General features: G+C 30.9%; 1 protein-coding gene across 1 annotated transcript in view; it reads left to right on the top strand.

Annotated features, from left to right (window-relative positions):
- Positions 1–15,160, top strand: part of LOC129912260 (nose resistant to fluoxetine protein 6) — a 174,540-nt gene that overhangs the window by 50,969 nt on the left and 108,411 nt on the right. Inside the window, exon 2 of the mRNA XM_055990436.1 lies at positions 3,774–4,039. Coding sequence (XP_055846411.1) covers positions 3,774–4,039 — 266 coding nt within the window. The remainder of the gene's footprint in view (positions 1–3,773; positions 4,040–15,160) is intronic.

The following is a 15,160-nucleotide window of genomic DNA, read 5'->3' as shown; positions in this document are numbered from 1 at the left end:
TATTTGTTCTTATTTTCTATATCAAAGGGGCCCTCAATTATGAAAGGAGCCCAAAATTTCAATCTTGCCCCGGGGCCACGACAACGTATGACTCTGGAAAAAGGTCACGCAAGAAGGAAAATTTTCTACTGTTGCTTATTATTAGCAACAGTATAATTTGTTCAGATACTACATTACTCCTTTTTTTTTATAATTTAACATAATTTAAAATGCTTTCATTTTATTGCAACGTCGGTAAAAGTATAAGCCTCTTAAAAATTGTTTCTTCGTCATCTATTTTTTTTAGATGAACCACATTTCAACGATACTGTTTTTTTTAAGATTTTGTTTCAGCTCGGAGTTTAACCTCAGAACCTCACTACCCTTTTGATTCACAAAATGGCAGCTCTCTTTTATAGATAAATAAGCATTTAAGGAACACAATCAGTATTAAAACCATGTGATACTCGGCATTTAAGACACAAAATCGGTATTAAAATCATGTGACACTAGATATTTAAGCCACACCATCGGTATTTAAACCACGTGAAATAGCCATTAAATCTATCAATTATTCATAATTGTTTTTCTACACATAATTGTATATATGTATGTATTGTATATACATATGTACGTATTAACCCTCTGTCGGCACACGGGTGCGAATTTGGCAGGACAAAAATAAAAAAATTACGATTTTTCAAAAAAGTGGTCACAAAAAAGTCTCTTTATAATGGTGAAAATATTTTATTTCGGAATTGTAAATACAATATTCGAATTCCTCGGAATATTCTACATAAATTTCATATTTGATTCTCTTTAAAATATTGTGACCGAAAAAAGTTCTAGCGACATGAAAAAGTATAAACCAAATTCGCACCCGTGTGCCTATCACGTCACAAAAAAGAGGTGTGCCTACAGAGGGTTAAATATGCATATTATGTATAAAACATTGTTGAGCATACATACCCGCACTATTATTCATTTTTGTTTAACAAATTGTATATATACCTACCTCCGATATTGAAATCCATTCTTTTAATATTTCGAGTTCTTATTAAATAATACTTCGTTAATTGTTTGTGTTCATCCTCCGTCGTAAATGTAGAGTTTTTATTTCCTTATTACTTATTCAACTATTGCTAAATAAAAAGTAATTTTAATATTTTTTTTCATAAGTGACATCAAAATATTTTTTGATTTCTACTGTTGCTTATTATTAGCAACAGTTCAGATACTAATACAATATGAAAGCTCATCTTCTAAAAATCTAAAGGGTTAAATGTGGGAAGAAAGAGTAGATTTTACCAATTTTCAACAATTTGAAGAAATAAACAAATAATATCCTTTTAATTTAAAGCAACTGTGTGAAAATTTTTGTTTTGATTTGATATTTCAACAATTTTATAAAGTAGGTTTTCTTTGAAAAGTATGCGATTATGCGAAAGCATGCATTGGGCAATTCCATTATCGCGGGTGCAATATTTATGAGCCAAAATACTTTTTGATGCCTAATTAGGGCAGTGAATTAAAAAATAATATGAAATTATTATCAATATATTTTCATATATTTTAGTTGACATAGAATGGTTATAATTTAATCTATTAGGTATAAAATAACATTTGCACCGATGTTTTGACACAAAGTGATCAAAACCAAACAATTGCAAATTTCAGTTTTATTTGTAAAATCATATAATTAAGCTCTCTGATATTCCTCAATTTGAAACTATAGGAACAACGTAAATCTCCTAAGAAGTTAAATCACAGAAAAATTAAATATTCTTAACATAGTTAATTTCAATGTGTTACCAAAAATCAGCTTTAAAACTTTAAATTCCACTGCGTTACCAAGATAAACCACAATGTTACCGTGTTTGCAAACAATTAAATCCAAATTTGGTTTTCAAATTTGCAAATGTAAATAATGTTAATTTTATAACTCAATATATTTTTTCTACTAATTTGTATTTTTTCTTCAAGAAAAATTAAATTCAACCAAATGGACAACTTTTTAGGCACTAAATAGTATTTTGGTCCTTATATCTACCCATTTGAAGCTTATATTTACAAAAAAATACGAAGATATTTTAATTAAACTATAACTTGAACGGGTACATATAAACCTGTTTATTTTTGATTTAGCTATAAAATTAAATAAGTAAATCGTCACAGGAAGGGTTCAAAGTACGGTCACGGGTGCAACAATTTCGGCCCTATCTTTTTAGATCTAAGTACAAAAACATAAAAGGCTGTGAATTTTCAAACACTTTTGATCTTTTATTTACATAATATCAAATGACGTTAAATCAATAGTCTTAAAAAATAAATAAGAAAAAGAATACAGTGAAAAAAATACAAAGAGGAATTTAAATTCGAAGCTATCGCAGGTGCAACACGTTTACAAGGCAACCTTTATTTACCTTACATGTCGTCGCCGTAAAGCAAAATTGTTCTAAGGGCCAGTTTGTTCACAATCGATTATCCTTTAATCAAGGATTATTCCATAGAAAAATCCTTGATTAAAAGGTAATCGAGTGTGAACAAACCGGCCCTAAGTCACAAAAAGCAAATTTTACAGGGGACGATTTTTAAGTTTCAAACTTAGAACAAAATATGATGGGACTTAGAACAATCAAGAATACTCGGGGTCATTTTCAAAAGGCTACTTCCCTGTTTTTATTGTTCTATGTCCCATTAAATTATATTAACTGCGGAATGAAATTTGTTTGACAAAAACGGTTTTCAAATTCGGAAAGAGTACCCCCAAATTAGCAAAACTGCATCATTAACTCATTTTCGGTAAAAAGTGGATTTAAAACAATTTTGGTTTACGCCGACGATGTGTCACCACATGTTTAAAGCCTTAACTACATTGGATCAAAAAGTGAAAAAGTACAAAAGTGAAAATTTTCAAACGCATTTTTGTATAGTTTTTCGGGCTCGAAAATTAAAACAAATGATGCAGAAAGCTCATTTTTTGTGTCTAAAAAACAATTTGCATACAAACAAATTGCGCTAGTCAGAAAAAAAATCTTTTCACTTTTATACCTTTCCAAAAAGTGCCCAATGTAGTTAAGGCTTAAGCCTGGTACGCTGCTCGCGCTAAATTTTAGCTGAGATAAAATTCCCATACAAGTTATCGATAACTTGTATGGGATCCATTTTATCTTGGCTAAAAATTTTCGATAATTTGTATGGGAGCTAAAATTTAGCGCGAGCAGCGTACCAGGCTTTAACAAGTAGGTAAGTTTAACTTCAAGCTGTCGGTAATGGAAATTTTGAGCCTGCATTACCAGCCGTGTTATTAGCAGTTGGTACCGACTTATTCAATTATGTACATAGCCGCACAAAATATGCAAAAAAGAAATTTAAGACAATGTATTTTTTCCTCTCAAAAATTAAGTGACTTAAGGAATTAATTCATACTACTCATTTGCTAATTTTTTTGGGAGATTATTTATATGGAGAAGTTAATATTTTGAGCTAAGGAGCCTGTAAAAATTGACACAAAAAGATTTTATGACATTGGTATTTTTCCTATATTCTTTTCACATGGAATTACTCATTTACGTAATTACTACGGCATAGTCAATTTTATTTCCAACTATTTTATTGCTGCATGTGACTATTATAATTGTCATTTGTAACTGTTTTCTTTTCAAAAATATTTATTCACAAAAGTTCTTTCAACTGACTTTGCAAATACATACAACAAAATAACAACTTTTTTGCACATTTGTACTAATCTGAACAATAACAATATTATTACGTAAAACCTTCCATTTTTTCAGTGAATGATGCATCCGGACACTATACTTCAGGATTTTTTTATGGAAATAATTATTGGATGGGATCAATGTCACTTTGTGAATCAATTTACAATCCGGAAAATGAAAACTTTAGACTTAATAATGAAAAGGGATCAAAAAACTCAGGATTACCTTTTGCTGCAGCACACCAGCATTTATACCGCTCAGTACGTCATCAAAACCCATCATTTAAACCGGGATTTTTTATTTTAAAAATGTTGTTTAATATAACATTCGATGTGCAAGTGGTAAGTATATAAAACAGGCGGATAGAGTTTATTATGATTTGATGTTTTAATATTATAGCTCATTCAGTAAAAGCTTTGTCACTTGCTGAAAAAAAAATAAATGTTCTGCCATAAAATCAAACAGATATATTAAACTTTTTCAAATAGTGGGGCGGCTTAGCAACAAAATCGTGCACTTTGTGATAAAAGCATGAAATTTACATCGATGGTAGTACTCAATATAAGAGTTATTTTGAGATATTGGCCCACCTTGTATTACATCCGGAAGGTTAGATAAAATACAAGAGTTTTTCTATGCTGCACTCGATTTGTTGCATATCATAGTATAAGTAAAAAAACATCATCATCATATAATAAAGCGGCGAACATGGTTTTTGTAGTACAAAATACCGGGCCCACAAAAACCAAGGGGCATAAATTATATACCGAACTAAAGCGAATGACTTCCAGAAGTGCAAAATCATTTTTTTTTTTACTTTTTTTTCAACCGAAATACTAAAATTAAACAAATTAAGATTCGATATAAAAAATAAAAATCAAAACAAAAACAACTGGAATATCTGTTGAAAAATTTCCAATCGACAGGAATGAAATATCATTCATGACTGAATAAATGAATAAAAGCATTCAGCGAAAATCAAAAAACATTAAGGTGGTTTCACATTGGTGCGTTGTTTTAAGATCGCATGTTAACTACCCTGCAAACAAAAAACCGGTGAATTATGTACGTAAAAGAAGTACTTCTTTTCCACTGAAAAAAATAGGAGTTCGGGAAAAAACTCAGTTATATACTTCTTGTATATAAGAATACGTGAAGCAACTATCTCTTTCTCGCATGCAAGATGAAATAAATTTCCCCTCCATCAAAAGTACAGACAAATATACTTTAAAAGTACATCATCGAAGCACATCTGGAAGTGCTTCTAATGTATATTTGCCAGTACTTTTTTAGATACAGAAAAACCACTGAAAATTGTACTTTAAAAGTACTTATCTAGAAGTGGTGAAATTTGTACGTAAAAGAAATAGTTTGTTCCTAGTGAAACTAAACCTTTTGAAATTACACATGAAACATGATAAATTGAATTTTATAAATAGTTTTAATTCACTAGATTTAAGTGAAAAATTATTTATAAACTTCAATTTAACATATAAATTTGTTTCAAATGTAATTTCAAAAAACTTTGTCTCATTAAGAATAAAACTGTAATTCCACTTGAAAATAAAAAAAAAAATCTTCAAAAAAAAAAAACAAACAATAATTCTTTTAATCAACCATTATATTTATTTAATATTTATTGGAAACACACAAAGTAGTTTTTTTTTTTTGAAACTAAATAAAATAAAAAAAAGATCCCTGGGCCAGTTGTTTCTCAGAAGAGAAATTCTCTTCTCGATTTAAAATCGGAATTCACTCAAGAACCACTAATACATGAATATTTAAAAGTCAAATTAATCACTCAATTAATGTGTTTTTTTTTAATAAATTATTGTTTTCCGAATTAAATTTTTTAATTAATTTTCAAACTTACATAAAATATTTTGAAAACCAACTTCCCCATTTATTTCTTGAAAATTACCAATTTTTTAACAATTTAAAAGATTTCGTTTGAAAGAAAAATAAATTAATATAAATATTTGACATTTGAAAACTAACCAAAACGTCTTTTTTGTTCCTTGTCTACAATAAACTAAAAAGTGAAAAAAAGGGTAATTTACAAAATTAAATCACTTTATTTCTTTGTTTTTGTTTATTAAAGCAAAAAATAAGCTTTCTGCATCATTATTTTTGATTTTAAGGTAAGAAAAACTGTCAAAAAATGAGTTTGAAAATTTTGTTTTTATACAAAAAAAAATATGCTTTCCGCATTTTTTGTTTTAATTTGCTAGCCCAAAAAACCATACAAAAATGCGTTTGATAACACCGGCACACAAAATAAAAAAAGTGTCATGTACCAGGAACCAGACCTATCTTTCTATATGTTTTCGAGCACGCTGAATCCGAATTTCAAGTCCGTTTGACCCTGTCACCCTCCAGTTTTGAGTAACATGCAAAAAACTCAAAAAAGGGAAGTTTTTTGCCTTTTTTAGGGTCTTTTTTACATTTTTCTCAAAACTGAAGGGTGTTCGGGCAAAACGGACTTCAAATTCGGATTCAGCGGGTTCAAAAACATATAGAAAGATGTGTCTTGTTCCTGGTACATACAACTTTTTTTTTGGTGTGCCGGGGATAAAAGCGACATTTCGCGACAGTGCCAGCACACCAAAAAAAAAGTTATATGTACCAGGAACAAGACCCATCTTTCTATATGTTTTTGGACCCGCTGAATCCGAATTTCAAGTCCGTTTTGCCCGAACACCCTTCAGTTTTGAGAAAAATGCAAAAAACTTCAAAAAAGTCATAAAAATCCAAACAAAATGCAGTCACAGCTCAAAACTGGAGGGTGACCGGGCCAAACGGACTTGAAATTCGGATTCAGCGTGCCCAAAAACATATAGAAAGATAGGTCGGGTTCCTGGTACATGACACTTTTTTTATTTTGTGTGCCGGTGTAATTTTCACTTTTTGAGCCATGGTAGTTAAAGGTATAACTACAACGGCCACTTTTTGCAAAAAGTCAAAAACTGAAAATTTTCCAACTAATTTTGTGACAGTTTTTCCGACCACAAAATTAAAAATAATGATGCATAAAGCTTATTTTTTGGTTTGAAAAACAATTTTTGTAGTTTTTTCCAAAAACAAATATTACTAGAAAGAAAGAAAATTTTTTACTTATGTTAATTCCCCACTTTTTTACTTTTAAGGTCATTGTAGTTGAGGCTTTAAAGGTATAACTACAACGACCACTTTTTACAAAAAGTAAAAAAGTGAAAATTTTCAAACTCATTTAGTGACAGTTTTTCCGACCACAAAATTAAAAATAATGATGCAGAAATCTTAGTTTTTGGTTTCAAAAACAATTTTTATAGTTTTTTTTCGAAAAACAAATAGCGCTAGAAAGAAATAAAAAAAAAATGTAATTATGTAAATTTCCCACTTTTTCACTTTTTAGGTCATTGTAGTAAAGCCTTTAAGGTATGTATAACTACAATGGCCACTTTTTGCAAAAAGTCAAAAAGTGAAAATTTTCAAACTCATTTTGTGATAGTTTTTCCTTCCGCAAAATTTGAAAAAATTATGATGCAGAAAGCTTAGTTTTTGGTTGCAAAAATAATTTTTGTATTTTTTTTCCAAAAACAAATAGCGCTTGAAAGAAATAAAAAGAATTTACTTTTGTAAATTTCCCACATTTTCACTTTTTAGGTCATTGTAGTTATGGCTTTAACATAAAAAAAACGTTGACGTGCGACGCAGTTAGTGTGGTATAGCCTTAAGAATTGATTTGTTTGATTAAAAAATGTCGATTCTCACTTTCAAAGGGATGTTTTGCTTAAAATTTCACTGCCACACAGTACCATGGATTACCTTTTTCCTACTGTATACTGTAAAGATCAAAACCTGAAAGCACTTTAAATAAATGTGAACTTATCTTTAATCTCTAATAAATATCGGAACGCATTCACAAAAATTTTCCTGGAAAACTTATCAACAAATATCATTCCAACTGGAAGTGCGATAAATAACGCCCTCTCCCTTCCGAAAATGTATGTCGAATTCCTTTCAATGAAAAAATCGAATTATTCACGATCTCGAAGCGAATTTTTTCTGAAAATCATGTTAAATAGAAAAAAAAAATCGCCTCAAACGAAGCAGAATTTGAATTTTTTCATCCCTTTTTTTTGAGAAATTTACACGGATTTGCACACACAGTTGGAACATTTGACATTTCTCAAACGTCAAGCTGAAAAATTTCTTCGACTTCAAATAAAGAGTAAATTCTATACGAATATCGTTTTTTTTTATTGCGGAAAAATATAAATAAATTTTAAAGAAATAATTTACGATCAAAGTATAATTTTTCCTGGCATAGTTATTGTGAAAAAGTCAAATAACTTCACCTAGATCTTAATAATATCTGCAATTTCCTATTGATTTTGACTTAATTGAATTTATATTACCGATGAAAATAAACAAAATTATTGATCAAAGGAATCTCTGGTTTTATTTTGCAGAAGTTGTTTTGATTTCAGATTGAAGTACGTGTAAAAAATTGTTGTCAAAGGACACACACACAATCGCAAAAAGAACTCGGTCTGTTTTTATGTTCCTTTTGAACACCAAAAATTCGATTTTTTTGAGGCGATTCTAAAAATTGAAAGGAATTCGACATTAAACTTCTACAAGCTAAATGAAAAAAAAATGAAGTGTGAATGACAAATAATTTGAGTGAAGTTGGTGGAGGTTTAATGATTGAAGTATGGAATTTGAACGAATGGAACATGAAACAGGTTGAATTGAATCGTAAAATGCAAGGTGCAAACACAATGCCCTTAAGGCGATTACACTTTGCATTTTCTTTTTCGATACTTTTTTTACGTAGTTGAGCGTAGTTAAAACGTAGTTCAACAATATCTAAATCAGGTTTAAAATATATCAAAAAGTAGGAATATTATATATTCCTGTGTATTTCGTCTTCAAAAAGTGTAGTTAATCGCAAGAAAACAACAACAAATACTATAAAAAATATAGAAACTATTTTGGTATAATTGTGTTCAAAAGTCTTGCAAATAAAAAAAAATAAAGAAATTGGCACTCGAACTTCGAGGGCTGGGTCGGGTAGTTTGTATTAATATGGTACATGATTTCGAGCTATTTGTCAACGCCCTATCAAATAAAATTAATACCAAAAAGTCTTGACCATCATGTAAAAAGTTATTGGACTCTTTATGAATAGTCTTTTACTTAAAGAGCAAGAATCAGAATATTACCAATTGCTCTTTGAAAAAAATTGGTAGGCTGATAAAATTTTGTAAGGACGTTTCATATACCATAGAAAAAAATATGCCCACCAAAATATTTCGGGTTAAAGGGTGTTTTTTTTTTTAGAAGAACACTTTTGAAATGGTACCACTGCACCTTATGGAAAATGTATGCATTTTTTTAACTGCATATAGATGTCATACATAGTATTAGAACCAAAAATAAATAAAGTTTTAATTATTATATTTACCATGGAACATTTAATTTTAATGACAAACTCAAAGAGCTTGCTTTTATTTTTCATTGAGTTTTCATACAAATTAAAATTTTAAAGGAGTGGTGCATAAGTGAAAGTATGAAAAATAACTGTGCAGTTTTGATTAAAGGATCAAATTAATAGGATTGTTAATACAATAACCCTTATCTAGGATTGGGTCAATTAATATTGTATGGTGTTCGTTCGAAAACTTTGGGGAAGAAAATCAAAGTCACTGCTATATGAAAATAAATGAATAACATTCAACATTTCCTTAATAGGAACATGGTGGTCCATCATTATTTTCAACTTTCTGTTGTGTATTAAAATAATAAAAAGCCTTTGGCCCATTTCACACATAACCGAGACCGGCTATCCGGCCAGAATTTACGGTTTTGTCAAGAAATGAGTATGCTTTCACACACACCCGGCAGCAGCCGGTCGGCTGCAGCTGCAGAACAAAGGATGAAACAACAATTTTTCTGGTAGGTTTCACTTCGACTTGATCTTGATATACCTAAACAAAAAAAAAACAACCCCTATCTTACCTCACAATACGAACTGACATCAAAATATAAAAAAAACAAAACAACCCCTTTCTTGACTACAGCACATGAGAAGAAAACCAGAACCAGAGATACCCAAAGGAGATGGGAAACTTTCGTACGTTTTACCCCCCAAAACCCATTTGTTTATTTCGTGGTGTTGTAATCTCTTTTGTTTTCGTGAATATATGTGAAAAACACACATAGTATAGCCACGGTGTTTTTACCTACATCTGGCCAAAAATGTACGATTTTTCACGCATACTTAGCCAAAAGCGTTCGTTTTTTCACGCATACTTAGCCAAAAATGTCGGAAGGAACTTGTAGGCAAACCATTATGACGTCAGAAGTTTCCCATCTCCTTCTGTGTATCTCTGACCAGAACGGCAGCTAAGTTGAAGCAAAGACAAGAGAAATGTTATATTTTTTCTGTCTCTGGTTGTAGTAAGCGCAGTTGGTTTCATTCCGGTAGCCGAGTTGTGTACACGGTTTCGGTTTCGGTTTGTACGTGTGAAGGCGCCCATAAGAACGTGTACCTAGCAACCGGCTATCCGGGCCGTTTATCCGGTTCTCGGCGACGTGTGAAATGGGCCTTTAGCTTCAATTTATTCATTCTTAATTATTTTAAAGTACACTGTACACATTAAAAATAAAAATTACAACTCCTTCTTTCAAAAGGTTAAATTTAATAGGAATTGGTGTTTGGTACCTACATACTTTTGCATAAAATTTAAGCAATAAGTCAAATGCATGGAAAAGTTTGGAATCACACATGGTCCATTAATTTTTTATTTCTTTTATTGTGTCCGATATGGACGCTGACAACGACACGCTTGAGGCTCCTAACTCTGAAGAGGAGTTATTAAACTATACCTCAGAAACGGAGGACCTTAATGCCACGGTGGTGGAGGTTGATCGTACTTATAGCCATGCTGCAGGTAGTAAAGATTGATCTTCAACAATTCATAAAGGCTTCGGCCGCCCTTCTTCTCCGACTAAGAAATTCCGGAGAGGATATAATCCTGATCCAGGAACCTTGGATTGTAAAATCCTTGGTGAGAGGCCTCGGGACCAAAAATTATTCTCTGCTGTATGCGACGTATAAAGGTGAGTCTAGATCCTGCATACTAGCAAAACAAACATGACCCTGAAAGAAGCAGATAACCGACAAAAAAATCTTAGGCAGCGGTTATCTAAGTAACAAGAATAAAAAATGGATTTCTTTAAATGGAGATTTGTTGTAATTTTAATTTTGAATATGTGTCAATTTAAAAAAAAATCGGTAATGTGTAAAAATTTACAGGAAAAATAAAACTTTGGCAAACTCTCCTGGGCTAACGAATGTACATTATTTAAGGAAATTGAATCAGTATAATTACTTTTCAAAACTCTAAATGTGCTATTTCTTAGCTTTTCGATTTTTGCTTAATTTGGCAGCTTATAAGTTATAACTTCCTCAAAAATGACTTTTTTTTGAGTAAATACAAAATATACATAAAGTGTTTTGAATGACATGTGCTATTGTAATGGGTGATTTTTAATTTAAAAAAAAACCTAATTTTGGCTGCTGATATTATTTAAAAAAAATATGCATGTATTTGTTTTTCCAAACCTACATTGTGTTTTTTTTTAAATTTTTAAATTTTGATTTTTTTTAAATTTTAAATTTAAAAAAAATTAATTTTAAAAATTTCGGCCACGGATATAAAAGCCATTTAATTTAAAAACAGTATCTTTGTTTTCAAATATAAATATTTTACAGCTAGCTTACTGGCTCTAGAAGGACACTCTATTACATTAAACTAAGGTGATTTGATAATTTTTTTTTCACAACTTGAGTGCTTTAGAAAAACCGATAAAAGATTAACTGATATGTATATTAATATTAATATACATTACATATACAGGGTGTCCCTGTATGATGGGGGATGATTATTGGGTATATTCTAAGAAAAAAAATTGTTTGGAGAAAGTTATAAGCTAGTTGATGCTAGATCTCCTTACCTTAACCCAAGACTTCCCTGAAAATACTTGTGCATGAAAAAATTTTTGTAATTGCACGGAGAAAACAGACCACATAGTATTAAGCGGATCGCACCTTAATTTAAGCGGATTTCTGTATGGTTTTTTGCTAAGATGACTTTCACCTTAAACTAAGGTGACATCACTTTAAATTAAGGTGACAAGTCACATTAATTTCTTGAATATTAAAAAAAACTGGCAGCCACCGGGGATCGAACCTAAGAGTGTTGGGTTACTAGGCCAGTGCCTTACCACTGTGTGTTGGAAATGAGTATGATAAACTGCAAGTTTTGCTTAAGTGTATAATATTAAAATTTTTATTTTTGGTCTGTTTTTTAAGAGTAACATTTACATTAAAATAAGACGAAATGAAGTTCACATTAAATTTAACTGAGCTTAAGTGGAATCACCTTATTTTAAGGTGGTGAAAATTAACAACACAGAAAGCAATATAAATGAAGTTTTGTGAAATTTGTGATTATAGGATGGCTCATGTACAAGAATGATTTATGATTCCAAAATTCGTCATTTAATCTTCATTAAAATTAATGTATATAAGGATCTATACTGGGTGTCCCACAGTCACCGCCCCAAAACGGATTCCTGAGGTCATTTTACGTCGGAAAACTTAAGAGGTAATTTTCTCGTTTTCGTCCCGTTTTCGAGTTACCACGGTTTTTATGATTTTTGCTCTCTTGTCTTTTAACTGGCAAAGCTCCTTAACCTTAATTAATGTCTCACATGTTTTTTTTTTAATTTTTATATTTTACTGAAATAATATAGTCCAAAAACGCACGCAGTGACAAAAATTTCATTTTAAGTGAGAAAACGCGGCGTATTTTTTTGGAAATTCTATATATTTGATTTTATTGGACTTTCAAACCAAAGCGCGTCGGTGTGTGAAACTGCTTTCTTAGCATGATTCTTTGGGTCTTTTACAGATAATTTTATTAGAAATGTTTAGTCTTGTATTCTTTGTCACTTCGAGACTACTAAACATCGGATTTTTCTTAACTTTTTTGAGAATTCAACGATCATCAAATTGATTTGTTATTCGTTTTTTACCAAGACCGACCTTATAGCCGCTTATACTTATTTTTTTAAACTTCTTATGAATTTATTTTAATGCAGTTTGATTTATTTAATGCTCTTTAATGATTTTTTATTTCGATAAACCAAAATTTTTATTTTTAAGCTCGCGTTTTCTCACTTAAAATGAAATTTTTGTCACTGAGTGCTTTTTTGGACTATATTCTTTCAGTAAAATATAAAAATTGAAGAAAAAAACTTTTCAGCTCCAAAGAATGAGAATTGGAGCTTTGAGGTTCAAATAAATTTGTAACTCTTTTTTGTCCAGCCTAAAATTTGACATTATTTCGCCAGGAGCGTATAAGGATAGTAATAGACTTTCTTAGTCACTACTTAAGAATAGTTTATTGATGGATCGGGGAGCGAGAACAGCATAAATGTGAAAGTTTTAGGAGTGCGTACTTTATTTTGTCCAGTGCTGTATGTATATTATACATATATACATAAATACATATATAAATTGTATAGTGCCTGTAACTCAAAAAAGGGATCAAGTACGATTTTGAAATTTACAAATTTGGAATCCTGAAATTATTTCGAACAAGTCTGCATCATTACTTTTGGGATCTCTGGTAGCTCGAACTCAAGACTCAAGAACAAAGACATTGGTCACCGATCCAACTATTTTTATCAAATTAGTAAAGATCTTATTTCCAAGACTATTATGGGCAATAAACAGCTTCAATCCATACAAATCACCTACATAAATACAACACGTCTCAGTTATCATATTGCGAAAGTTAGAAATTATACTGATAAGCTGTATAAAGTTCTCATATATTCCAAAGGCCTGGAAAGAAGCTAATGTGGTTTTTATAGCAAAGGCGGGAAAATGCTCTCATGTCACTCCAATAGATTTACGACCTGTTACTCTATCATCCTTTCTGCTTAAAACTCTAGAAATAATGATAGATATCCATCTAAGACAGGAAATAGAATCATGTCTGATCTCTAAGGCACAACATGCCTACCTACACTAAGGGGAAATCGATGGAAACTTCACTCCAACCTCTGGTTAGCACCATTGAATATTCCCTACACTACAAAGAGTACACTCTTGGCGCTTTTTTAGACATAGAGGGTGCGTTTAATAATGTCAGGAACTCAGCAATCACGAATGCTCTAGACAATCATAAAATAGAAGACCTGCTTAAGGACATGATAGACATCATGCTTAGTAGTAGAATTATCAATTCAGAGTTGGGAAACTTCAAAACGCGTAGAGCAGCCAACAGAGGGTCCCCTCAGGGAGGGGTGTTATATTTTTTATTTCTTTAATATGTTAAATGCTAACATTAGAAATAAGCTTAAATACTAACAATGGAATCATTAAACTTAAACTCAATATATGAGTAATAATTGTCAATTAATCACAATAAAATATACATATATAAACATTGAAACTAAATGTACTAATATAAATAACAACAGAAAAAACAACGTTCTGGTAAATTAATTAAATTGATTAAAGAAGCTATTTTTGAATTTATGGGATTTAACATTATCATTAATAGAATCGATTATATGAAAGTTTTTGTTAAAAATATTAATTAGTTGATTCATGGAGCTATTGACGCCATAGTTAGATCTACTAAAAACTACACAAATTGGTAACCTATTTCTTAAACCAGCACGCCCAACATTAAAATTCAGTCGATCCAACACTGAAGAAGATATTGAGCCTCTTATTATCCCATAAACATAATTGCAAATACTCTCTGTGAACTGAAAGTGATGGTAAATTAATAAGTTTAAGTCTATCCGAGTATGGAGGTAGGACAATTCTATCGGACCATGAAAGAAAACGCAACGAAAATCTCATGAACCTTCTCTGAACACTTTCAATTCTGTTTATATGAATCATATAGTAAGGTGCCCACACTATACATCCGTATTCAAGAATTGGCCTTACAAATGAAATATATAGAACCTTCAAAACATATGGATCCTCGAACTCCCGCGCAAATCTTTTGATGAAGCCAAGTGTTACATTGGCTCGACGAATTTATCTCATAGTTGTAAGCAATTAAATTTTGTTTTCGTGTAAAGCTCATTGATTTACACTTGTCAATATTTAATATAAGGCGATTTGTGCAACACCATTCCCAAAATCTTTTTAAGTCTTCTTGCAAGAGCTTACAATCGGATAGGGAATTTATTGTTCGAAATATTTTCACGTCATCAGCATAAAATAAAGTTTTTGAGTTTTGGAAAACAGAAGGAAGGTCATTTATAAATAACACAAAGAGCAATGGGCCTCGGTGACTTCCTTGAGGTACACCAGAATTTACTCTAAAGTTCTCAGAACAGTCATTTTTAAATATTACCATTGAATAATTATATATAGA

The sequence above is a fragment of the Episyrphus balteatus genome, chromosome 2, assembly GCF_945859705.1.
Source record: "Episyrphus balteatus chromosome 2, idEpiBalt1.1, whole genome shotgun sequence".
NCBI lineage: Eukaryota > Metazoa > Arthropoda > Insecta > Diptera > Syrphidae > Episyrphus > Episyrphus balteatus.
The sequence above is the reverse complement of the archived record's forward strand: the minus strand, read 5'-3'. Positions and strand labels throughout refer to the sequence as shown.